The sequence below is a fragment of the Uranotaenia lowii genome, chromosome 1, assembly GCF_029784155.1.
Source record: "Uranotaenia lowii strain MFRU-FL chromosome 1, ASM2978415v1, whole genome shotgun sequence".
Lineage (NCBI taxonomy): Eukaryota > Metazoa > Arthropoda > Insecta > Diptera > Culicidae > Uranotaenia > Uranotaenia lowii.
Window position 1 is genome coordinate 18,736,426 of NC_073691.1, and position 25,292 is coordinate 18,761,717.

Here is a 25,292-nt window from a genome sequence, read left to right on the forward strand (position 1 = left end):
AATATGTTTTTCATTTTTCGATTGAATGTAGTGGTCCCATTTTGCCTGAGAGCTTGAGTCTTTATGCCAGATGTGTTTTTTCAAACATATCATCTTTGGTGCAATGCACATTTTGGCGCATTTTCGGCTCATAGTTAGCTCCGATCGGCATTGAAATTCTGCAACCTCTTCTTTTTTTAGATACATCGATAAATAGAATCTTTTTCTGAAGATTTCAAAATCCTATTTGTAACAGTTTTTTCACTTAATCTTAACTTGGGAGGCAAATAAGTTACGTTATTAGGATTATGCGGAATGAGTTGAAAGAGTAAGTGAATTTTGTGTAAACAGGAGCAATGAAAAGTTGTTGATATTGTTAATTTCTCTGAAAATCCTCAAGGGAGTCATAGGCCCACTTGCTAAATGCAGGGTTGCTAGCGATTTTTCGTTTTGAAATTCCAAAGTTTTTCCCGGTTTTTCCCAGGTTTTTTCCCGGTTATAAATGATGGTCTTCTTGATATTTATTATACTCGTCTTATATATAAAAATGGAGGCGTGTTCTTTGTAACAACATCACGTACAAACGGACGGTCGGAATGAAGTGAAATTTGGTATCCGAGGGTTTTCGGGCCAGAGATGGTTTGTATTTTAGTTTTGAGAATGTCACATTTTATGGAAGGGAGGCTCCAATACAAAATCAACCAGAAATGGGACACAACTAGAACAACTTGAACACGATTTTCATGAAAACTGATTCCCGAGCACGAAGAAATTAAAGATGTGTTGATGAAACATTTTATAACGATTTATTGAGTAACAGGTGAAACGAAGTTTACCGGGTCAGCTAGTTTTCATATAAAATCATGGTGAATAAAAAAAATCAATATACAGGGCTTCAAATTTCTAATAAATGTATCCCAAAACTTGTAAACCGGTTAGAAATCATGGCAAACACTTCGGCGTCTTCTAACACGTAGTCTTTTCGTATCAATTGACAGGTTTTCATGATTTTTTTTAACAAATCTAACGAACGGGGCATCTATTCGTTGTTTTGCTCCGCAATTTCATCAATTTTGCAAAAATAAGTCCGATTGATTGATCTTGAAACTATGATGTAGTACTTACAGCCAATATAATTTTCAAGATTTTTATAAAGTTCTAGAAAAAAAAGGTATAATTTGTATAGAAATCTGTTAAAAAGACATCGAAACATACTATAAAATCATTATTTTCCAAATGCAGTTACATTTGTTGGTACAAATTCGAAGACATGTTTTTGAAAAAAATGTTTAACTGAAATGAACAATGAATAACTTTAGTAATAGTAATTTGAACTAAAGGTTCGTGAAAATATAGAAATCTCGCCTGATCTTTCATTACGTTCGTTTGAAACATCTTAAGAATTCACAGAAAACTGCTTAAAAAGTTATCAAAACAACTTTAAATTTTGTATTTTACATATAGAATATGTTGTCCAGGCTACAAATATTCTAAATGGAAGAAGCTGCAACTGCTCATTTTTTTCATACGACGTAATGAAAGCTCATGCAATAAATCGTGTAAAAGACAGGGCTGAGCTTTAATTGTTTGAGTGTAGGATATTATTTTTGATCAGGGTTGAGACCTTAGATTTCGGACACTTTAAGCAACAGCTTAACGTAGAATGAATTCAAAATTTAACACTTGCAATGTAATGCTTCGTACCTCAGGCCAATTCAAAAGAAATACAGAACAACAATAACATTGGAAAACCAATATCTTTTTCTCGTGAAAAAGAAGTATAACTCTGCTGAAAAACGTCTCACGCTGCCAAATTATTTGCCTTTTGCATAAATATTTTCATGAAATATGTATATCGAACACTGAATAATTTGACGTCGAAACTAAAACTAGTACAGCCGAATCTGGATGTGCGGAAAACCTCTATAGTGAGCGAGAACATCAAGTCTCAAGCTTTGCAAAACACAAAACTTCTTTAAATGAGAGTGTAAAACCTATATAAGCTAGAGTCGTTTTCCTGACTAGACCAGGGAAATTAGAGAAAATAACACTTTTGTACCATATTGAAACTTACTCAGAAACCTTCGAACTGATGCATCAACTGGTGTCAGGTGCATTTCTAACAAATACACATTGAATAGTTGCATTTCTAGATCACTTTAAAGCATTTGTATGTTGCTGACCCATTATAAAATAGAACCTGGTTAAGTTAGAATCCTCTTTAAGCGAGAAAAAAAAGTTCAGTCCTTTGGAGTTTAACTTATCCAGGATCGACTGCAGTTAGTTTTGTTTTTAGTTTTGTCTATAATTGTTTCATTGTTAAATTTATAACATTTGAGTTATGCTTGTAAGTGTAGCACACTTGCGGAGAGCGAAAAAAATTAGATAACTCATATTTTCCGCAATTTGTTAAAAAAGCGATTCAAACTTCGATTGTTTACTAATCAACGAATAAGCGTTTATGAAATATTTCTATATCGAGACTCTTAAAAAAATACTCCCAAATTTTGAAATAATTTTAAAAATATCTTTGAAACTCTGTGAAAAAATTTCGAACATGTCATTTTTCCCGGTGAGGTGCCGAAATTCCCGGTTTTTTCCCGGTTTCCCGGTGAGATGATGAAATTCCAAAGTTTTTCCCGGTTTTCCCGGTTTTCCCGGTTCGCTAGCAACCCTGTAAATGTATAACATCGTTGCATATTTTATCACATTTGGGAAATACCTATTGAAATTTAAATTCCTCCATTCCGGCAAATGAATCAGTTAATGGTTGAAAAAGGTTTCTGATAGTAAGCCAATCTTCAAAAGTCTGAAAAAAGCCTTTAACCAAAAACCCACAAAAAACTACCGAGACAAACATCGACAACAAGCAACGAAGGCCCCCCTCCAATCTATTTGATCGATATTCAAGTTTTTACAAGCTTTTCCTAAGGTTTTCCCGTTCAAGCTAACTTAAAAGCGGCTGTCTGCTTGCTTGCTTGCAGTTGGGATGCTTGAAGGTGTTGTTTATAACGAGACTAGTCCCGCGTGAGTAGACAACAACAAAAACTCAACAGTTCAATATAAACACAACAAATGCCGAAGAAATAAAATATGCAAATCGTTTTTGTATTTAATTTCCCTATATGGAGCCACATCGGAGCTCAGTCTACTCGAGTCGAGTCGAGATCCAAAGAGAGAAATGAGAATGATGCGAATGACGGTGACGCCGAACTGAACGATGGAGTTAGTTAGTTATTTATTATTATTATTATTCGGTTGTTGTTGCTGTTGATTCTTCAGAGGGGAACTTTGTTGGAGAAACGCGCGCCCAAACCAAAAGGAGGAAGAAGGAATCTAAACTATAAGAGCAAGTTTTGGAATGACGTCATTCGCACAAATGGTATTCAAGCCGTCTGGCGGAGCGCGGGGTTGTGTATATCTGGCATCATCGCGACGACTACGAACGAGGTATGGTGATGGCAGCTTCTGGGGCGGATCAGATTCACAGATCACATCACAACATCAGCTTGCTTCACCACACACTACATATTTGCACCATCGTATAAGTAGCTAACGGTGGGGATATGTAGTGAGTGAGCGAGCCGATGAGTAATATCTTAAACAATCTTCCTTCAATCCGCTAACTGCCACTATCGGGATACATGCTAATCAAAATGGCGCGATTAGATAATTACTCCTCACAGTCGTAAAATGTTTATAGGGGATGATGCTTCAGTAGAAAAAAAAATTGTTGTACCTCATTTGAATTATTTCCTTTCTTCGTTGTAACTTATTTAAATCAACGAATTCATCGATAAATTCGAACAAAACATGAAGGTTTTCAAATTTATTTTCATTGGAATGGATTTTCAGTAAATTGGCAATACTGCATCAGAAATGGAGTAGATCATGGAGATTAGCACCTGTTCCGATATCGACCTTTTATATTAGCTTTGTGTTAAACGGTTTAGGTTTTTTTCAAGTTCACACTTCCGAGAAATCCCGCTATATTCGTTAAAGTAGAAAAATATCAAGCAGTGTACCCACCAAACTAAGAGCAAAGAAAATCTTAAAATCACCGCTGAGCTTTCTATTGTTCTACCTCGAGGCCCATCTTCATTTTTCGTGAAAAATCTTATTTTGTCAATAACTCAACCAGGGTTGGCATAATTCAACGGTCAACGGTAAAATGGTCCTTCAAACTCATTTGACTGTTCCTTAACGACCAGTCAATTCGTTTGCCAGTCATTCATTCCCCAGTCATTTGAAGCTAAAATAATAACCTAGTCAAGCAATCGCATTTCAACGACCGATGACGAAAAAGAAACGCATTTATTATTATTGTTACTCCTGCCAGCAAGCCGAAGACGACCGAAGAGGAACAAGAAAAGCATTTATTATTATTGTTGCTCCTGCCAGCAAGCTCGTTTTCAGTTTTTTATTGCTATTGTTGCTCTCTGCCAGCAAGTCGTTCAATTAGTTGTACCTGCCGGCAGCAGCCGATCGAGGATGTGTAGGAGCTTCGCCAGTCGCATGACGGAGAAATGTTGATTGTTGTCGTGCTTTATCCGTCATGCGAGTAGTGAGGCTCCGTCAATTGAGTAAGGTGCCGGTCGTTTGATGAAGAAAAAACTAGTCGGGTCAAGCGCGACGGGCGAAATTTACCAACCCTGAACTCAACGATGCAACGAAAACCGGTTTTTCACATGGTGGACCTTTACCAGAAAGCATTAGGATTACCAAACTTATGTTAAAAAAAAGAAAGCTTTAGGAAAAACTTAGTTAAGTACTAAAGAATGCTTGTCTTGTTGATTAAGATGAATTTACAAGTAAAAAGATTTATCCTGTCATCTACAACTTGAAACTGGAAAAAAGTGGTTTACTGGAAAATATTTGAATTTTTGAATACCAGCTTGCTTTTTTCTGAAACAAACTTAACCCAGAACGTTTTTTTTCACGATTTCACGTCATGTTAATGAAAGAATTCTAGAGTTTGTTTTGATTAGGTCGTATGAGCCAATACAAACAAAATTGAGTTATTGGCTGCAAACGATTGATAAACATGTATTTTATGTTCGGTAAAAACTTGGTTTAATTTTGTCAGTAGACAAATTTTACAAAATGATTTGAATTTAAGACGCATAATGACTTTTTCATTGTCGAGTGCAATTTTCTTTTTGCGACTATTATGCACTGCACTGAATTATCGTGCAAAACAAAGGACGCAAAATGTTCGGCCAGTTGGTTTTTGTGACCTTATGCATTTTCTCAAAAAATGCCTTAGCAACTGTTGAATTGCTAACAAATTCCAACGGAAATTATAAGTGGGAGTAGTTTAACAGTCCAGTAATAAAAACTTCTTTGTAGAGAGGTAAGTTAAAAATGCGAAATTTTTATGATCGAACAAAATTTAATTCTCAATTTCATATTTTTTCTTCACAGATGTAGCTATCAAAACAAAACATCCTAAAACAAAAGTAACAGGAAGTAAGCAGCAATCAAAAGTAGAATAAACATGATGGAAAGTCCTTTGCAGCACCGATTTCAGACTGCTAAAATGGCAAAAGGAGATTGCTCCCCCGGAGATTTTGTAGAGCGCATATCACCCGTGGAGACCGGGACATCGGTTCATGGATTCAAAAGTAAGTACATTACAATTTGGGAAGACCCATAAAATGAAGTTTCAGATAAAATTTAGCAATATGCAAAACGACGTTCGCGCCAAGCATGTAATGCCAAAGGTCGTATGTGCATCTTTACTTGAAAAATCAAGTTTATGGTTGAATTTATTACTCTAGGCTCTTCCTAATCTATTTTCACATCGCGTATCAAGTTATCAGACAATTCTAAACAGTATTTCAAATACTAGATTTAAAAATAAGTTACAATACTTCAGCTGCGATTTTCTCAAAACACATCAGGTGGCTCATACGACTAAATCAAAAGAAACTCTAGAATTAAGCTGTTTTATAAAGTATTTTAGCCCAAAATGTCAAATTCGTGAGTGAGTGAGTTGTATTGGTTCCAAACTGCACTTCAGTGGCTGTCTTCATTCTTGAGTTCGACAGGGCAACCTCAAAACTAAGTTCTGATAGCCGAAAGTCTAATTTGATCTTTTTCATGTCTATCAGGCAGTATCAGCAGCGTTGCTAGCGATTTTTCGTTTTGAAATTCCAAAGTTTTTCCCGGTTTTTCCCAGGTTTTTTCCCGGTTATAAATGATGATCTTCTCGATATTTATTATACTCGTTTTTCATATAAAATCATGGAGAATAAAAAAGATCAATATACAGGGCTTCAAATTTCTAATAAATGTATCCCCAAACTTGTAAACCGGTTAAAAATCATGGCAAACACTTCTTTTCGTATCAATTGACAGGTTTTCATGATTTTTTTTAACAAATCTAACGAACGGGGAATCTATTCGTTATTTTGCTCCGCAATTTCATCAATTTTGCAAAATGTATATGTATATCAAACACTGAATAATTTGACGTCTTCTTCTTCTTCTTCTAACACCAACATGGCCAAAACTTGTATGCATCCTGGAAAATGAAAAAAACTTGCGTTTCACATTTTTCTTTTCAACATGGTATCTGATACATAGAACATGCATTGCAGATACCACTACGGCCAGGCCAACCATGTGATGAAAACGCAAAAGATACAGGAACAAGGGAGGGATGAAGCGTGGAGATCCCTGCCAAACGCTTCTTATGATTATGTAGGTTTAGGTAATAAAGTGCAATGTTTGATGTATACAGTTAAAATAAGAAAAATAGGATAGATCTCACCCGAAACTTCCTAAGTTTGGCGCTTGTTCTCTTTCAGTTTCTTGATTTCACATTCTACGGTCGTTATGTGCAGACGCTTGATGCTCTGATTACATAGTTCTTCGTCCTAGAAAGCTGATTTACAGAAATATAAACACCCCGTGAAAATATGTGAAAAGTGGAAATGTCTTCAATAAATAAAAATAACTCTTTCTGGAGAAATACCTTACGATTTGAACTGCAAATTTATTAAAATTTGGCACAAACTTAACAAGTTATCACTGTTCGTTGAAGAAAAAAATGGAAAAAAAAACATCAGGAAAGTATGGAAATAACAATTTAAATCTAGATACATCATCGACTTTCACATTAAAGTTCAATGTAATGAAATAAATATGTACCTTCTTTTGACATCAGTATTCTTTTTTTTTTAAATCTGAACATAGTTTTGAGCTTTAATCTCGTTTAAGTACCTGATGATTGAATGATTTAAGATCTCAAAGTTATAATCGAATTAACGCACTCAGTTTGCATTGCAATCCATCGCAAAATATCTTTTTCCATATTATGAAAAATGAGCTATAAATTAAAAATACTTAGCTTCGGTTTTCTGCATTCAATTATTTTTTCCCGTGTAGATATTCCAGGAATAAAATCGTTGTTGAAAGCCTTTCAAAATTTCTCGAAATTGTCCAGTTGATCAGGGAAAACGCCAAACAAAGCCGAAAACTATGGACCACATACACTTCCGGTTGTCCACTTAAAGAACTTTCTTGCACTTGTTTCTTGAGTAAAAACTATAAATTTATTTAAATTTCCAAATAGAAAATTTTCAGCTCTCAAACACTAAATAATTTGACGTCGAAACTAAAACTAGTACAGCCGAATCTGGATGTGCGAGAAATCTCTATAGTGAGAGAATACATCAAATCTTAAGCTTTGCAAAACATAAAACCTCTTCAAGTGAGAGTGTAAAACCTCTATAAGCTAGAGTCGTTTTCCTGACTGGACCGAGGAAACTAGAGAAAATAACATTTTTGTACCATATAGAAACTTACTCAGAAACCTGATCTAAGCAAGCATTGGTGGAGTGCGGTCGTGTTTTTTTTTGCTCATGTCAATATTTTTTCGGATAAGGAAAATTGAACCGATTTTTTTTTAAATGTGAAAATTTGTAGGAATAAAGTGATATTTAATGTGCGTGGATTGGCCTTAGTTATTCGAAAGGTGGTCAGTTGGTTCCACATCTTAGAAAGGCTGAACTCAGCTGGATACATCACAAAATTGGTGAGCTCGTTCCATTGTTTTTGTATTTATTTGTTTAATTTGGTTTTTATTTATGAATCATAACATTATTTTTCATCAATCCTATTTGCCAAGTAGGATTTCCCGTAAACATAAAAAAAACCCTCCCCTATCCTGTCTGAAAACAGCATCCACTGTATGTAGGGTCGTATGAGTTCTCTGCACCTGAAAAGTTTATTTTGCTGTTTCAGACCATCCCTTCTAAGATTGCATTGACTTGCCACGGTGTGCATTGTGGTACCACACTAATACTCAATATCAGCACTTGGAACGAGTATTGAACCCAGATACTTGTTTTGGCATCTCGTGTCGGGATTGATCATTAGTTGTACCTCGTGTATCAGCCAATGCAAGATGTGTGTAGTCACCCTATGCTATGCTATGCTATGCTATGCTATGCTATATAGAAACTTACTCAGAAACCTTCGAACTGAGGCATCAACTGGTGTCAGGTGCATTTTTATCAAATACACATTGAATAGTTGCATTTCTAGATCACTTTAATGCATTTGTATGTTGCTGACCCTCTATAAAATATAACCTGGTTAAGTTAGAAACCTCTTTAAGCGAGAAAAAAAGTTCAGTCCTTTGGACTCTAACTTATCCAGGTTCGACTGTAGTTAGTTTCGTGTTTAGTTTTGTCTATAATAGTTTCATTATTTAATTTATAATATTTGAGTTATGCTTGTAAGTGTAGCACACTTGCGGAGAGCGAAAAAATGAAATAACTCATATTTCTCCGCAATTTGTTAAAAAAGCGATTCAAACTTCGTTTGTTCACTAATGAACGAAAATAAGCGTTTATGAAATAAATCTATATCGAGACTCTTAAAAAATACTCCCAAATTTTGAAATAATTTTAAAAATATTTTTGAAACTCCGTGAAAAAATTTCAAACATGTCAATTTTCCCGGTGAGATGCCGAAATTCCCGGTTTTTTCCCGGTTTCCCGGCGACGTGATGAAATTCCAAAGTTTTTCCCGGTTTTCCCGGTTCGCTAGCAACCCTGTATCAGGTATTCGTAGCTACTCAAAAAGCAGTTCGGCAGCCGAGCTCAAAACTATTTTCTCTATTGGAGGATTGTTTGTTTCCAGCGAATTAAATCTCTGAAACCACGCTACATTTTTTATTGAAATTTTGCAGAGTGATTGTTGAAATATAAAGCTAACATGTCTGAAGTTTTCGAAAAGTTCTATCGATGAGATCAAAAGTTACGCGAGGTGCAATATTTCAGGCATGAACCTTGAATTGCGATTTCTATAGAATTTTGGACGCTAGCTTCATATTTCAACAATCACTGTGCAAAATTTCAATGAAAAAAGTAGCGTAGTTTCAGAGATACTGCAGTTTGAATGAGAAAAGTCCCAAAAGTCCAATTTTCGTAAAATTACTGTTTCACAGGCCACACAAACTCCAGAAAGCTCAAATTTTGTGATATAATAGTGTGATAGTTGATCTATCTAACGCAAAAAATTTGATCTAAAAATATCATCAGAGTCAAAAGTTATGGAAGTTCAAAGTCGAAGTGACAGTGCGCTTGCTTCCAATTTCTATACAATTATGAACGGTACTGTAGGTGTCCCATTAAAGGTTGCCGAAAAAAAATTCTGTTCTTTTGAGAAAAAAATTCTGACTTTCTGTGATTGTACCCAAAATTCTGTGATGGTTTTCTGTTATGCTATTTCCTTTAATTCAATTGAAAATTCATGATAAATTGGATTTTTTTTAACATTTTAGTAAGGTAAAATCATTTAACATTACAATCTTGGGTCTTTTGACATTTTAGTTGGAAAAAATCAATTAACGTTACGTTAACGGTACAAGGTAAGAAATCTAAATTTTATACTGACCAAAAAATATATAATTATGGAAATCCATTCAAAATTCAGAAATCCTGTAAAATCTGTGCATATTTCAAAACTCTGTGATCTGTGACACAGATTTTGTAATGAAAATTTGCTCAAAATTCTGTGGGAAGTTTTCAAAACCATATATTTTGCATAACTCGGTTGGAAAACACGAGAGATATATTGGTTTTAGTGAAGAGTGTGAAATTGACACCCTAGGAACTGTAACGGGTGCAAATTTCTGGGACGGATGAGGGTTGAACCGCTAATTTCTGCTGGATGTTATTGTTTATAGTTTAACTTTAAACTCTTTGTATCGTGAGCTCCACCTTCAAAATATTCGTGAAAATGAGAAGCATTTCCTAAGAAAAGCCGAAAACTATCGTGCACAAATGGCATACTATCCCCAACATTTCGCTGAGTCAGTTGGCGAAAATGGCAGAAGTAAGTGGGAGCTGTCTGCAACTTGACTCGGAAGTATGGAGAGGAAAGCAGTTTCGTGGGCAAAAAAAAAATCTGTCCGGTGGACAAAACTTTAGACCGAAAAGTTTTGCGTGCTTAACCGGTAAGAAAACTGCCTCAGTTCAGGAAGTGACCAAAAACGTGGATCCCCTCCTCTCAGCCCTCTCTATCGTACCAAGGTTACATTGGGTCTAAGGACATCAGTGACCGACATAAGAATAGTACCACTATGTATTTTTCTTGTTAAAATATGAATGATTGTAAATCACCAACATTTTCTTCCTCAATTTGTTTTGAACGGATAAATCAAGCATAAGTTAACTTTTTTGGACGTAGCAATTGGCAAAAATATTTAATAGAGAGTGCGAAATAAGAATAGTACCACAACAAAAACAAAAACAAGATTATTTCTAAAAATTCATTGTGTAAAAGTGAATAATAATGCTTCTACGAATTAATAAATAGGTAACTGCATTTTAAGGAGTTTTCTAGTATTCCAAATGTTTCCAAAGGTTTTTCAAAAGGGCTTTTAAAAGATGCTCCTCTAGCGTTGAGGAATTTGGTTTTTGAGCTATAATAAATTTTGAACAGTGTGACATTTTTGCAAAACATTTTTTTTGCGTAGGTTCAGAACATAGTTTACTCTGTTTGTATTCGAAAGTTTACACTGAAAGATGGCGTTTCCAGCAAAATAGTGAAAATTACCCAAAAATCACAAGCGACATTTTTGCGTAGAACGGCAGTGTAGCTGTGATAAAACTTGGTCAACGAGTTTGGCTTCTCAAGTATTGAACTTGATAAATTTTAGGACAACAATAACAGGAAAGACGTAAAGCCTCGTCCACACTAGGAGACTGTTGGTCTCGAGTCAATCTTAATGTCTCCCATGCTCCACTTGAATCCACTAAAAACGAGTTTTGTTTACTTTGGCTTTCACACCCTTTTCAAATATTGATGCTGATTTCATTCTCACTCCATCCCGTGATTGACTTTCTGCACGAGAAAAGCCCCTTGACTCAGATCAACATTTTTACATCTTGTTAAAAGGCATGATATAGTCAAACGATCATGTTATTGTTAAGTGCCTTATTTGTGTGTTCGGAATAAGAGGACTCAAGGGGGGAAAACTCACCTGTACACTGCTCTGCGGTAGTATCTGTACAATGCTGGCGGCCGAGGTTTCCGAGGGTCCACTGGGGCCACCACCACCCCCGCTGGAACTACTGCTGGAGCTGTTGTGGTGATCGTGGTGCGGACCTCCAGGCGGGCCACCTCCTCCCCCACCCAGCGGATCTATCGCCGAGGATCCGTTCTCCTCGACCATATTATCCATGGCTTCCTGTTTCAGCTGCCACAAGGCAGGGCGCGAATTGGTCGCCAGTTTGGCAAGATTTCACTACTGGGACCACACACTTCTAAAAAATAGGGATCAGGGAGGGGAAACCACTTTAACACTTGGGTTAAACCACGAACCCAAACCCCCGCGAGGACGATTGTCGTCTTTTCAAGGGGCAGGGTAATTGAGACCACTTGTTTCGTTTTTTTTGTTTCACCTTCACTGGTTCTCGAGTGCTTCTCGATATTTTATTCACATATGGACACCATCCGCAAAATTTCCACCACTTAAAGAAAATCTAATTTCAGAGAGTTGGTGTTTTTTCTTCTTCCTTTTCGATGCTCGATAATTTCTCTGTATCAAAAACAACAACAAACCACCCAAAACACTTCAGGGGGACATCTTCGCGTTTTTCGCGTTCGTTCGCTTGTTTGTTTTTCTTCCTTTAATTTTCCTCGCACTTCAGGGGACCAAATGGACCGGACACGACTAATGAATAAGGGACCAGCCTTCGAAGGGCGGAGAAGAACAAACTCCCACACACACTTTCTTTCTTTCTAGCACTTACTGTGCACGCTCCCTGTGATGGGCGTTTTGTTCCGTTGCTTCACCAGGAGAATCTGGAAGTAAACAAATCAGAGACAGAGGAAAATTGTTACTGATATGGTCGGTCATACACGAGTCTAATGAGATATTTATGAAAAACAAACCTAAGTGAAAAGATAACGTGCAGAGAAAAATGTTTCTTCTAGAAAATCAGTCTCATTCGGTTGGTTCAGTTTGAAAAAACATGCGACAAAATGTGAACAATAGAATTCGACTACAAAAAGTCTTGGAAGGTACTTAGACTGTTCTTTTGTTCATCACCAAGATGAAAAAAACAGGACTAACAAAAAAACGGTGGCCGTGTATCTTCACGAACAAAGTACATGGTGGGGAAAATGGAAAAATTTATTTTCAAAAAGGAACATGATAGTTTTTTTGATTTTTCATACTTGTCTACATAGGGGAGATAAGGGCATAATGGCCACTTTAAGGAAAACGCTTATTTAACCATAGAGAACAGCTATAATATGTGAATTACATCATTGTTTCGTATTCAGACACTCAAATAGTCTATTGCCTAATTGGATGAAACCTTCAAAAAGTAGATAAAAAATGCATTTTAAAATTTTTTGCCGAAAGCTGAAAACCAGTCACTGTAGGGGCATAATGAGAACAACCCCTGGGGCAGTATAAGCACCATTTATCGAGGCACGATGAGCGTTTTCTGCCGGGGAATCTAGCAGCGAATTCGACTCGATGAAGTCAATTGAATAATAGAGCTAACGGGTGTTAAATAAAAAATGAGAATTTTTTCAATCACATATAAAAAAAATTGTTATTTTTTTTCATCGATTTCAGTATTTTTTATTAATAACATAATGTATTTTTTTCAAAAAAATGTCAGTGAATGTTTGAGTAAGGGCCGTGGTCTGATGTTCGACGCAACTTTGTCGCGATGCTCTCACAAGAACGTTGTACGGCACTTACGTCCATTTTCCGGATACAATTCCGGATTCTTGTAGTCAGTTGCGTCGTGTCCAATTGTTTTTATACACTAGTGCACTGAGTGAGCCAAAGAAATCCTCTATTGGGCGGCACTGGGACAAGTTTGTTGGGTTACGATCTTTCGGTTCGAACGGTATCTTTTTCTCCTCAAGGTACGCCAGCCAGCCAGAACGAATGACGTCCCGCGGTATTTTTTGGTCATCCACCGACACTGTGATTTAACCGTCTCAATCTGCTCCTCCGTGTACTCCGGCGACCTCGTCTTCTTCCTGCAGACGATTCCTTCCATCTTGGGGGTATGATAGATCAATACGTGGGAGCAGCCATATTTCCGACTGGCGTCACGCAGGCTGGTTGCGTCCTTGTTGTCAAACAGCTTCTTTAACGATGTCTTCCTCTGCTTCGTCATTATCGTCACCGGACGACCACTTCCGACCTTCCGCTCTACGTTCAGGGAACCCAGGATACGATATACCGTACTGACAGGTACATTTTCTTCCTTAAAATGTGCCACCGTGAACTTTTTTCCTTGCTGGAAATGCGTTTCGTAGAACCGTACAATGCGTTCGCGGAGCACGTGCTGTTTCGACGCCATCTTTGCTTTGACTAAATTCAAACTAGCAAAACCCAACATGCCTACTGTTTCTAGGGAGCCCAAAGAGCAATTTTCTTGGAGAAAGAAAATTTTACGCTCTTTATTTGAGTTACTAAAAGGTATTGAAAACATTCTCACTTTTACTTTAACACCCGTTACAGCTTGATTTGTTTCATCTGACAATTTGGCCTATTGGTAAGGTGTCGGAGGGGTAATCAGTAAGACTCGAGTTCGATTCCCGGTCAAGGTGATTTTTTTTTCGTTTATAATTCATGATCGATGGATATTACACTAAACGGTGAGGCGTAGATTCATCAAACAAAGCAATAACAAAATAATCTAGGTCTGTTTGTAGAATTTAAAGGATTAACACATGTTCATACATTACGTTTCTGGTGTTTTGTTTGACGGATGATGCTACTAGTCGTATAATGTAACAATAAAAAAAAATCAATCATTAATGTGAAAAAAAAATCTCCTCGAACAGGAATCGAACTCGAGTCTTACTGATTACCTCTCCGACACCTTACCAATAGGCCAAATCTACAGATGAAACAAGTCAAGCTGTAGCTCTATTATTCAGTTGACTTCATCGAGTTGAATTCGCTGCTAGAATATACGGCAGAAAACGCTCATCTTGCCCTAATTAATAGTGCTCTGTTCGCCCCAGGTCAGTAAATTTAAGTAAAAACGCGTTTTAAAATGGATTAAAGTGAAAAATCAAAAATTTTATGATGGTGAAAATTGAGAAACAATGTGTAAATCATGTTGCAGTGCGTGCATTTCAGATCAAGATGATTTTAAGGTTATATCATAATTTGGTGGTGTTATTATTTAATATTTCTGTAAAGAGGAAAAGGATAATTCTTTTTTGGTGAAAAATTAATACTATAGGAAGTACGAAACAAATCCTCATGAAAATTTGTTTAAGAAAATACGTACTTTTGTAAAAAAAAAGTAGTGCTTAGTATGCCCTGGGTGCTCGTTATGCCCTTATCTCCGCTATATGGATAGATTGTTCCGTTCGCCTTCGCCTGTGTTGTCTAAATTCTCAGTTTTACCAAAATTTATGAAACCTTTCAAAATGGACTAGATTATCGAAAACATAGAATGATAAAAATTATCGAAATTATTTTTATAAGTCGCCAAACTTAGCGACATTGTTGAAACTGTCAAAAAAGCCAACATTTTTCATATTGTCAAAATTTAAAAAAAATTTAAATTGTAAACTAAATTGGTCTAAAAATTAACAAAAGTATCAAAACTTACAGAACATTAACATAAATTTAATTCCGGCTAGAAAAAAAATAGTAGTCCCATTTATCCGACAGAAAGCAAAGCACACATTCCTTTGACTGGGGATAGCGGCAAAAAAAGGAAGAACAAGGCGAACACTAACCTAACAACGACGTTGCCAAAGTAACAGTAATTTTCGGACCGTCGACCTTGAGATGGGCCCGAAAAAAAAGATACCTACTTACATAGCAAGTGGGTGGGTGGGGCTCAGTATCATCAATTATTCATACTCCCCTACCGCACCGCGACCACCATTTACTTTTTCTGCCTTTTCGCCAGTCGAATCCTCAAGGAAGTGGAAGGCTTTTTCCTGGTATTATGTTCCACAAACAAACAACAACAGCGGGAATCATTTTTGCATCATTGCCATCGCCATCGCAAACATCTTCGTTAACTTTACTCCAGGCACGGGGACCAGGCTTGTTGCCGTCTTACCTTGAATATTCAAGGACACCACCACCCACCACCCTTTTTTATAGCAGCTATAGCTAGCTAGCTAGCAAGAAGCGAAACAGGGCATAGGGTGTGGAGGTGGGTGAGATGTAGCGATGGTTGCTAGAGAAAATCAAAACATTACACTTCTCGATCCAAACGGAAAATTGTCGGTGATGTTGTTCCACATACAAACACAGGTTGTTGGAAAATGGGGTTGTTATGGCACTTTAAATCACGGCAACATTGCACCAACACCACTTCAAGTAGGTATGTAGATACGAATGTTCACTGCTGATCCTTGCGCCTGGATGTATGTGATACGGTTCGTGGGTTCAACTTTTCTCACTTTGTCTGAGCAGGTGATGATGATGATGTTAGACCGTTTTCCGTTTTCTTGAATAAAAGCAGCAGCAGAAAACCTATGTCAAGACAGTTCCTAAAGGGATGATACTTCGACGGGGACGGTGTGGTGGAAAACAATCCTGGTTGAGGTTGAGCCGAGGTTTGGGGACTGGCTCCTTTCTCGCTTCACGGAGAAGGATTTTACACCAGCACCATCACAACGTTTGGAGAAAGATGGACGGGGCTGGCAGATCATTCGGGTAAATAACCTTGAAATTATCCAGGAATTAAGGTGTTGTCAGCTCGTTTGTTGCTGCTGCCGGGCGGGCGCGCATTTTGCTCTTGGCTGGGTACTGCCTGCTGGCAATCGAATCATCGACGCCGGGAATAACTGGGGAGTGCTGGGTGCGAGGAAATCCTCGTTGCAACATTGCAGATTGGTCGAATACGTAACATCTTATACAGCTCTAGGGAAGCAATCACAATAACGAGGGAACTGTAGGAAGCGATTTTCCTAGGATCAATTGTGCACTTTATCAAATGGCTTCTTAACTCTGTATTTCTATTCTCACTCCAAACACTAATCTGAGTTTGAATTTTTGGTTTGATATTGAAATGAAAGATGGAGTGGAACGTCATATAACGTAATTCTTACGTTGTAATTCTAATTTTTTTTTGCGGGGATTTTCATCCCATTTATGATTAAATGAAGAAATTGGTTAGTTACGATTTCATCATCAAAAAAAAAGCATAGCGGTTGTCCGTTGATTTTTTAAATACAGCCAAAACGATTTAGGTCTAGCTCTGAAACTTTGTCTCACTCGGTACAAGTAGCTACGGACACAGATTTGTGACTCAAGTAGAAACGGGGGGCTTCGTTCTTGAGCGTTTTCGTTTGGCGTAAATCTTTCGTGACCCAGGGAGTTTGAGGGCTCAAAACACATGGCGATCGATGATATAGTAGACGATGTGGAAAAACTTTTCAGCAGCAGCGTTCGGGTCAGAGGCCGGAATTTCAGGTTCAACGCTATTAATTTGGCGGAAAGTCTGTGCTGAGAGAATTGAGTTCGAGAAACCCGTAAATGAGGAACTAGCAGGATCGGCATACAAGAAACCACATTGAGAAGGACACCACTGCTGTAATCCCGGCACATTGAAGTCATCAATAAGCAGAAGATTTCGTGCTATTATTAAGTAGTCAGAGTTGGATAATCAGCGTTCTATCGTTCAGCCAAGTTTCGACATTTTGATAGTAGACGCTGATATTATCTAGTTTTCCAGGAGGCAACGCGAGTCCCAGTGTGCTGGAACGGAAAAGTTCATCATGAAGAGGACCACCAATAGAAGATGAATACTTGCCTGGATGTGAAAGCCGAAGAATCCTGGCTCGGGGACCTCCGAATTACCAAGTTCGTTACGTCCAGGAGAACAGCGTGTTGAATGAAATAAAAGAAAACTTGCCTGTAGAAGCAGTTTAAAGCATCTCATTACCAGAATCGAGTCAGGGCCAAAACATAATACTGAGTCATATCGACTGTCCCCAATTTCTATAACTTTTTAACTTCACAACAGTTGGCCCAGAACTCTCAGCTCTCAATCTTTTCGTGTTGTTTCACATGCTTCCACAAATTATGGTCAAGATGCACCACTCTGAAGAGGATTTTTGACGCGCATATGAGATGGATCCAATCTATTTTATATGTGTTTTATTCCCTCCAATAAAGATACAGTTGTAATAACCACGAGTTACCAAACTAGGTATCTGGATTAAATTCCCATCCAATAATTCGATTAGAAGATCAATTTCAAAAGGTTTTTCTCAAACAGTAACTGAAAACTCATTTGACGTAAGGAAATTTTTCGAAGATAAATTGAAACAGTCACCAAAATCTGTCCATGGCTAGAAGGTGAAACAGTCAGAAAATTCTTAGCTCGTTTTGCTGTCAATGGAAAATTCATTTTTTTTCGATTTTTAAACCTGAATTGAATGTCTAGAACGCTTATTCAAAAAGCAATTTGTATCAGAAGTTGGTTTCTGAAATTGATTCGTAATTATAATTTAAATTCTGATTTCAAATCTGCATTTGAAAACGCAAGTTGCATTCTTAAAAGAAATTATAAGTCAGGCTCATCATCATTGCTACACCACGCTCCGGATCAGCTGAATGGGTAGGTTCCACAAAAATTTCCATATTTACGATCACAGGGCTGGTAGCGGTTTGACAATGAAATAGTAGGGACTTTAGTGACCAAAATTTGAAAAAAAGTGACCAAATAGTGACTTTGAGGACCGAAAAAAGTGACCAAATAGTGACTATGTAGAACGAAAAAATAACTTTGAAGTACAAAAAATGTGACCAGTCAGGCCCGTGCGATGGACCCTTCCGGGGGGTTTTCAAAATTCAAATTTAGATAAAATTAATAACAATACCAAAAATAAACAATTGAAAAGGAAAGGGTTTTCTTACACCATTTGTCACTCATGTTCAACACAAAAACTAAAAAAATGACTGATAAACAAAATTTTGGAAACATATTACAATGAATGTTTCAAATTTTCGATAAGTCAAGAAAGTAAGAAATAAATTAGTTTCAAAAGAATTTCTTAGAAAATTTAAAATTAAAAAATATCTGAATTCTAAAATAAATGTCAAATCTTGTACAAAACTAAGCATGAATAGATGTTAGGAAAATGATAATAATTGTTAATTTTTATTCATCTAAATTTGGAAATCTTTTCCTCATTTTTAACTGGAAGTTTAGTGAGAAATTCCGCTGTAATTTTTTAATTTGAACAAAAAATATTTAATCACGATTTAAAATGTAAATTACCGATTACTGAATAAGAAATGAATATTGAACCGAATTTATTCAATGTTTGATGTTTTAATTTAATTTTATAAAAAGAAGAATATATTTACAATTGTTTTAAAAGTACCAGTTATAGGAGCCAGATATAAAACCTTTAATAAAGTAAAATTCTCCATGTTCAAATACACTGACAAAGAAATGTTAGAAAATGAGTAATTATGTGAATGATAAAAACTGATAAAAAATTAAAAATAATGAGTTCAAAACTTTTGTCATTAACACTGCGTATTAAAATTTATTTTGAAAGTTGCTACTTAGAACAATTTTTCAAACTTTTTAGATTAATTTAAAAATCATGATCAATCCAAAAATATGATTTCATATAAAAAATATTTTTTAAATATGTATAAAAAAATAAAAAAAGTTTTTAAAGTTTCAATTGAAGGTTTTTAAGCTTTGAATTACAAGCTCTGAGTATTTTGTCTCTTTTGATTAAAATATTGGGTCCTGGAAGAACAGAAGGTTGAAATTATGTTTTTTTTTAATTTTTAAATTTGGAGTTAAAGGCTTATGGTTGAAGAACACGAAAATTTAGAATTCAAAAACAAGGAAACAATTGTTAAAAATATGTCTTAAAAAATTAAAAAGTTTGATTAAAAAAAATCCGGCAAGTTGATTATAAAATTGAAAAAAAAAACTGTACAATAAAATTCGGTACATTTATTTAAAAAATTGAAAAAACAGTATGGAAATAAAAAAGATTAGTTTTTAAAAACATTTCAGGAAGAGTTTTTTCAACAAACATGTTTCATCATAACCATTTTGGTGCTTATTTTTTCAATTATTGATTTGTTAAATAGTGTCCTCAACTAGAAATTTTGTCAAATTCGGCCATTTAGTTTTGGTAATAAAGAGTTTATTACTAGTAAAATTGATAGATAACTGATTATGGAAAAATGTCATTACAAGTATTTTTGACATCACAGCAGAAAGTGTAAAAAAAAAACTTGATTCTATTTAAAGCTCATTAATTCATATAAAACTTTTATTTGTAAATAATATGTCTTTGATTTGAGTTTTTGTAAAAAGAAAGTGCAGAAACTTCTCTAAAGATTTTAAATTATTTTCATTTCAATAACAAACCCACCGTACGAGGAAAGGTGTGCTCTAATATGTCTAACCTCACTCGAAAAGCGGCGCGGCAAGCAAGGTTTTATATTCGACACATTGACCAACCGTATTGACTGTGCTTACATTCTACAACGTGTTAACATTTATGTACCAACGAGAACACTTCGACAACGTCAGTTTCTTTCAATTCCTCACCACCGTATTGCCTATGGCCAAAACCACCCTATTGACAAGTGTTGTGAACTTTTTAATTTAGTGTATAATTTGTTTAATTTTAATATGTGCAAACGTCGTTTTAAAATAGGCTTAAGAAGAATTTCCTAGTTTTTAAGTCATCAGTCTGTACGGTAATTAAACCAAAGACGAAATAAATAATAATAAATATAAAAGCTGATAGAAATGTTGCATACATAAAGCGTAGTTCTTTTAGAAATGGGACAGTTACGAATGCGTGTATCTCAAAAACCATTCGTTTGATCGAAATACTTTCTTTGAAGAAAATGAAGGTAATGTTATGATATTCCATGAAAAAATTTCAAAAAAATTATTTATAGTTTTTTCTTAGAGAAATTTCTGTTTTATTCTTGGTATCTCCCATTGGCCGGCGCACACTTTTTTCAGTCATGGTATTGATCAGTTTTTCCAACTTATACTTCGTCAAATCTATATTTTAGATGGCTTCACCCTCCTTCTTCAATTTCTGATACTTTTTGATCCAATACTTCTCTTTTAAAAGAAACTGGAAGCATTTTAGTGGATACAGTAGTTTCGATATGAACAAATTTGATTATTTTCGACCACATTTTTGAACGTTTTTAATGGAATTTCTCCTGGAAAAATCTGACAATAACGAAGTAAAACCATCATAAGATGTTATAATAAGATAAAATCGGTTAGTATAAATCGTAGGTTGCGGGTGGAACATACAAGATTACTCTTTTTTGGCTTTTAATAACAGCGAAAACCAAAGTTTCGTTTTGAAAATTTTTGTTTTTTTTTCGCAGGAGAAGAATTCTAGCAAATCATTATAATTTGATACAGAATAACCAGCAAATACATACTTTAATATACTCGGGATCTTGCAACGAGCAGACATGGTTAGGATTCAAACGCTGGAATTTATTTAAAATAGGGTATTTCATAAGTTTTGTCGTTCATCAGAAATCATCTGTCCCATAGCTTCGGTACCGGCTATACAGCTTACGAGCTCTGGAACTAGCAAAAAATGGTTGTTTGAGGTTGGGTTTGAATGAGTTATCATTAGGCAACACTTTCAGCTTATCGGAGAAAATTGTTTTAGACATTTCAGCGATCTACCCTTAGTTTTTCGTTTTTTGAAAATTAAAAATACTAGTATGAGACTTGACTTCCCAGATTACCCTCAACCGTAGTTGCCGATCTTGTGCTTCACTCCAATGCTTGATTTGAACTTTGTGGACATTATTGACAGTGTTTACATACTTATTCACCACAAAAACTCAGTAATTCTTTGAATAATCAACGGTTTTGTCAGCTAACAATTGGATAATGACGAATTTTAATGGAAACTGTGCAAAATTATTTTTTTCTTTTTCTCTTGCATCGTACATAATTCAAAAACGCGTCAATTTAAAATTTTGAAAAAAATAGGTCGAATAGTACTTTTTACAGGCAACAAAACGCTGTCCAAATTTTGAATATCCGATATCTAGTAAACGAGCTATTAGCAAATGAAAGTGTCCCATTTCTAAAAGAACTAAGCTTTATTTAGATTCGGGGAACCCAAATTAGAAATTACCGTTTAAATTCATTGCACCTAAAAAATGTGATTTTTGTGGCCTTGTGTAAATTTTTACAACCCTTTTTTTAAGTATTTAGAAGAACAAAAAACACGAAATAAAATTGAGTCTGAAATTGTTTTTTAAAGAATATTTCATATCATCATAACATTTGTTATGACATAAAAGATTTTTTTTCATAAAAAAATGGTTCGTTTCAATCTCAATCATAGTTACACTTTTTAATAAAAACCCATTCTAACTAAAGACGAGATAGGGTTTTTGTAAATCAAGTTTTGAGTTCCAATACAAAAGGTTGATTGAACTAAAAACTAGAATCTACAATCAAAGTTAGTTTCAGTTCACGAACGTCGTAGATCAAAATGTCTCAAGCCAAGGGTGATTCATGCCGAAATTCCGCCGGAGGCGAAAAAAATTTCTGACAGACTGATCAAGTAATGTACCGTTACTACCGTCAATATTAACACGCGCAATTCAAATTACTCTTTCATTGGTTTATTATCGGTGAAAAAAGTGACTTTTGGTGATAAAAGTGACCATTTTTCGGAAAATAGTGACTTTAGTGACCAAATGATGAAAAAAGTGACTTTTTAGTGACTGACCCAAAAAAAGTGACCAAGTCACTAAAAAGTGACTCGCTACCAGCCCTGCGATCACCGATATCGGTTGGCCCGATGATTCATCCGTCGACTCGACCGTGTCATCACGACACGGGTGCCACTCTCATCGACGGATGACCCGGCCCGTGTTGTGGAGAAAAGTGGGTAGGTACGCGTAAAAAACTACGGTACACTTGTTGTTGTTATTGGGTCGTTTCCGATGTATCAAAGCTTGTCCCGGGCCTCCTTCTCGGGACATGTTATGGGTCTATCACTCATTGCTGAAAGACATCTTATCATCTCTGTTTGTTTCTACAATTTTGACACCGGTGTGGTCCCTTTGGGTAAGACTACGACAAGGTAAATAGGCAACCTTCGTTCGGAGGATGCGAATGAATTGAGATAAATGCCTTCGGTTGATGTTGGCTGACACCCATCTCTACCGTGTGGTGTCTGTATAGGAACCGGGAAGTGTTACAAAACACGACAATGTTCGATGTGATGTGGTCACGCGTGTACTTACATATAAAGGTATGCCTTAACGTTAACCTTCTGGAATGGGGGGAGCTCGTGATAGAGCCATATTTATCACTCCTTCTTCCGAGTACTGCAGAAGCAAACTTTGAGACTTGACACTACATAAATGTTTAGGTATTGTACACAGGCCTACTTGGGGATTTCAGGTTTTGGTCAAATACATACTGAATAAAGGTGGAACAGACACACTACATACAGTAACTATAGAGTAGGCTGGATCTAGCGATATCCTTCTAGTTAAACAGGGGGGCTCGATGAAGCCACCAATCGAAGTAGACGGTGGTAAACCGGAGCTGATTGAATTATGACATTAGCATTCCGCGAAACGACACAGGGAACCATTAGGGCGAATACACGGACACGGGCACAAGGTCGCCTAGGGTATGCTTCTAGAGGTTAAGCGATAGATGTTCATCGCTCAAAACAGAGCACTTACTTAAATTTTCCACTGCCGCCAGCCAAAACAAAAAAAAAATGAAAACCGCGAACGAACACTCGTAATAATGGTGAGCGAGAAATTTCTTCCTATATTGGAGCTATCTTAACGCTACTAAGCACTCTCCAACCACGACGTCTAATTCCAACTACGTTTTGCTGTTGGCTCAACTTTTTTTCCACTAGGAACTTCCATTGGTCCCCAATCCGATTCCTCAGCAGTGGACGGACCGAGAAAAAAAAGCACAAAAAGTGAACTTGCTATCCAGCGCTATCGCAACTATTGACACTTGCCAGTTTTCCACTAAAACGTCACACCAGATCAAACTTCCACACCCGGTTACAATTGGTCATCATCATATTGGATAATTTGTGCAACACGGAGCAGAAGAAAATATAATTCTAGCGAAAAAGTTTACAAAAATTACATACCTCTTACGTATACTGCTCCGTCACTACAGCGAAGAACAACGAGCTAGCTAGCGAGCGACGACGACGACGAGCGGGCCACAAAAAATTATTACTCGTTCGTCGTCGCTAAATCGCAATGATGTAGGTAAGTACACACGTCAACAATTTCAGGGGGCTGAGCACTACTACATCGGTGCAGCATTCGAAGATTGCACCAATCCTATCGCATGGTAGAGACACTCATGCACACACGAATCAACGGAAAAATGAGTGCCACCGTGAGCGACACATGCTGCAGAGCAAAACAAGTTTTCCACCGCCCAGCAGCCGAAAAAATCACCCACCTCATCAAAGCAAGCAGAATCGTGGCAAGGGTGGCTGGTTGGGCTGCTGATATGCGACCGTACGGCAGCGAAATTTTGTCCACACGTTGGTTTTTTACTGAATTCAAAAGTTAAGTATTCAAAGTTAAATTCTGATTCAGTCCAATTATTTACATATTTTGTTCTTTATTTTTTATTTTCATAGTTTTCCGTCTCACAACATAACTTGATGAACATAATTCTTAAAATTCACTCGGAACATGACGATCGTTCTCCAGTTTCTAGGACATCCCACATTCTATGCGCAGGTGGAACGTGAATACGACACGCTGCCCAAAACATGATATCAAGATCGTCATCGGGGATTTTAACGCTGAGGTCGGCCAGGAGAAGGAATTCAAACCGACAATTGGAATGGTTCCTTTTTTCAGCACCGCCTCCCACACAAATAAACCTGGAGATCACCGTACCAAACGCAAACACAGATCGACCACGTTTTGATAGACAGCCGACACTTCTCGGACATCATCGACGTCAGATCCTGTCGAGGCGCCAACATCGAGTCGGACCACTATCCGGTGATGGTGAAGATGAGCCCAAAACTCTCCGTAGTGCGAAACCGACGCCCGCCTCGGTTAAATATCGCACGACTGAAACAACCTGAGGTCGCAGAAAAATACGCACAATCGCTCGAAGCAGCGCTGCCGGCAGAGGGCGAGCTTTATGAAACCTTTCTCGAGGACTGTTGGGATACCATCAAGAGAACCATCAATAGCTTCGCGGAGAACGTCATCGGGCATGTGGAACGAACTCGACGGAACGATTGGTTCGACGAGAAGTGATGGAAGAAGAGAACGCCTAACGGGCGGCAGTAGTGCAAAGAAGCACCCATCGAAACATGGAAAATCACCGACAGCGGAAGATGCAGCGAGACCAAATTTTCCAGAAGTAAAAGCGACGCCTGAAGGAGGCGGAGCTCGAGCAGCTGCATCGTTCCCAGGAAACACGAAAGTTCTATCAGAAGCTCAACACATCCCGCAAATGCTTCGTGTCGCAAGCCGAAATGCGTGCCGGGATAAGGACGGAGGCATCCTGACGGACGAACGTGCGTAAAGTGATCAAAAGATTGAATAGCGACAAATCGACTGGAAAAGAGTGTATCGCAGCTGAACTCATCAAAAAGGACCCGGACAAGTTGGTCAATGGTTCGGATCTGGAACACAGAACAGCTACCGGAGGAGTGGAAAGAGGAGGTTGTATGCCCCATCTACAAGAAGGGCGACAAATTGGACTGAAGGAACTACCAAGCGATCACTGTCTTCAATGCCGCCTAAGTGCTGCTCCGAATTCTACTCCGCCGCCTAA

The 25,292-nt window shown here is 37.0% G+C and overlaps 1 protein-coding gene across 14 annotated transcripts in view; it reads right to left on the reverse strand.

Moving 5' to 3' along the window:
• The window catches only part of LOC129739912 (cyclic AMP response element-binding protein B), a 47,527-nt gene that overhangs the window by 14,293 nt on the left and 7,942 nt on the right, over positions 1 to 25,292 (reverse strand). For 11 of the 14 annotated variants that reach the window (XM_055731458.1, XM_055731454.1, XM_055731457.1 and 8 more), the window contains one exon: positions 11,480 to 12,303. In XM_055731458.1, coding sequence (XP_055587433.1) covers positions 11,480 to 11,680 — 201 coding nt within the window. In that variant the 5' untranslated portion in view covers positions 11,681 to 12,303. Of the gene's footprint in view, positions 1 to 11,479; positions 12,304 to 22,744; positions 22,888 to 23,194; positions 23,385 to 23,625; positions 23,775 to 25,292 lie in introns of those variants that run through there. The other 3 variants (XM_055731453.1, XM_055731455.1, XM_055731456.1) reach the window with 3 other exon arrangements.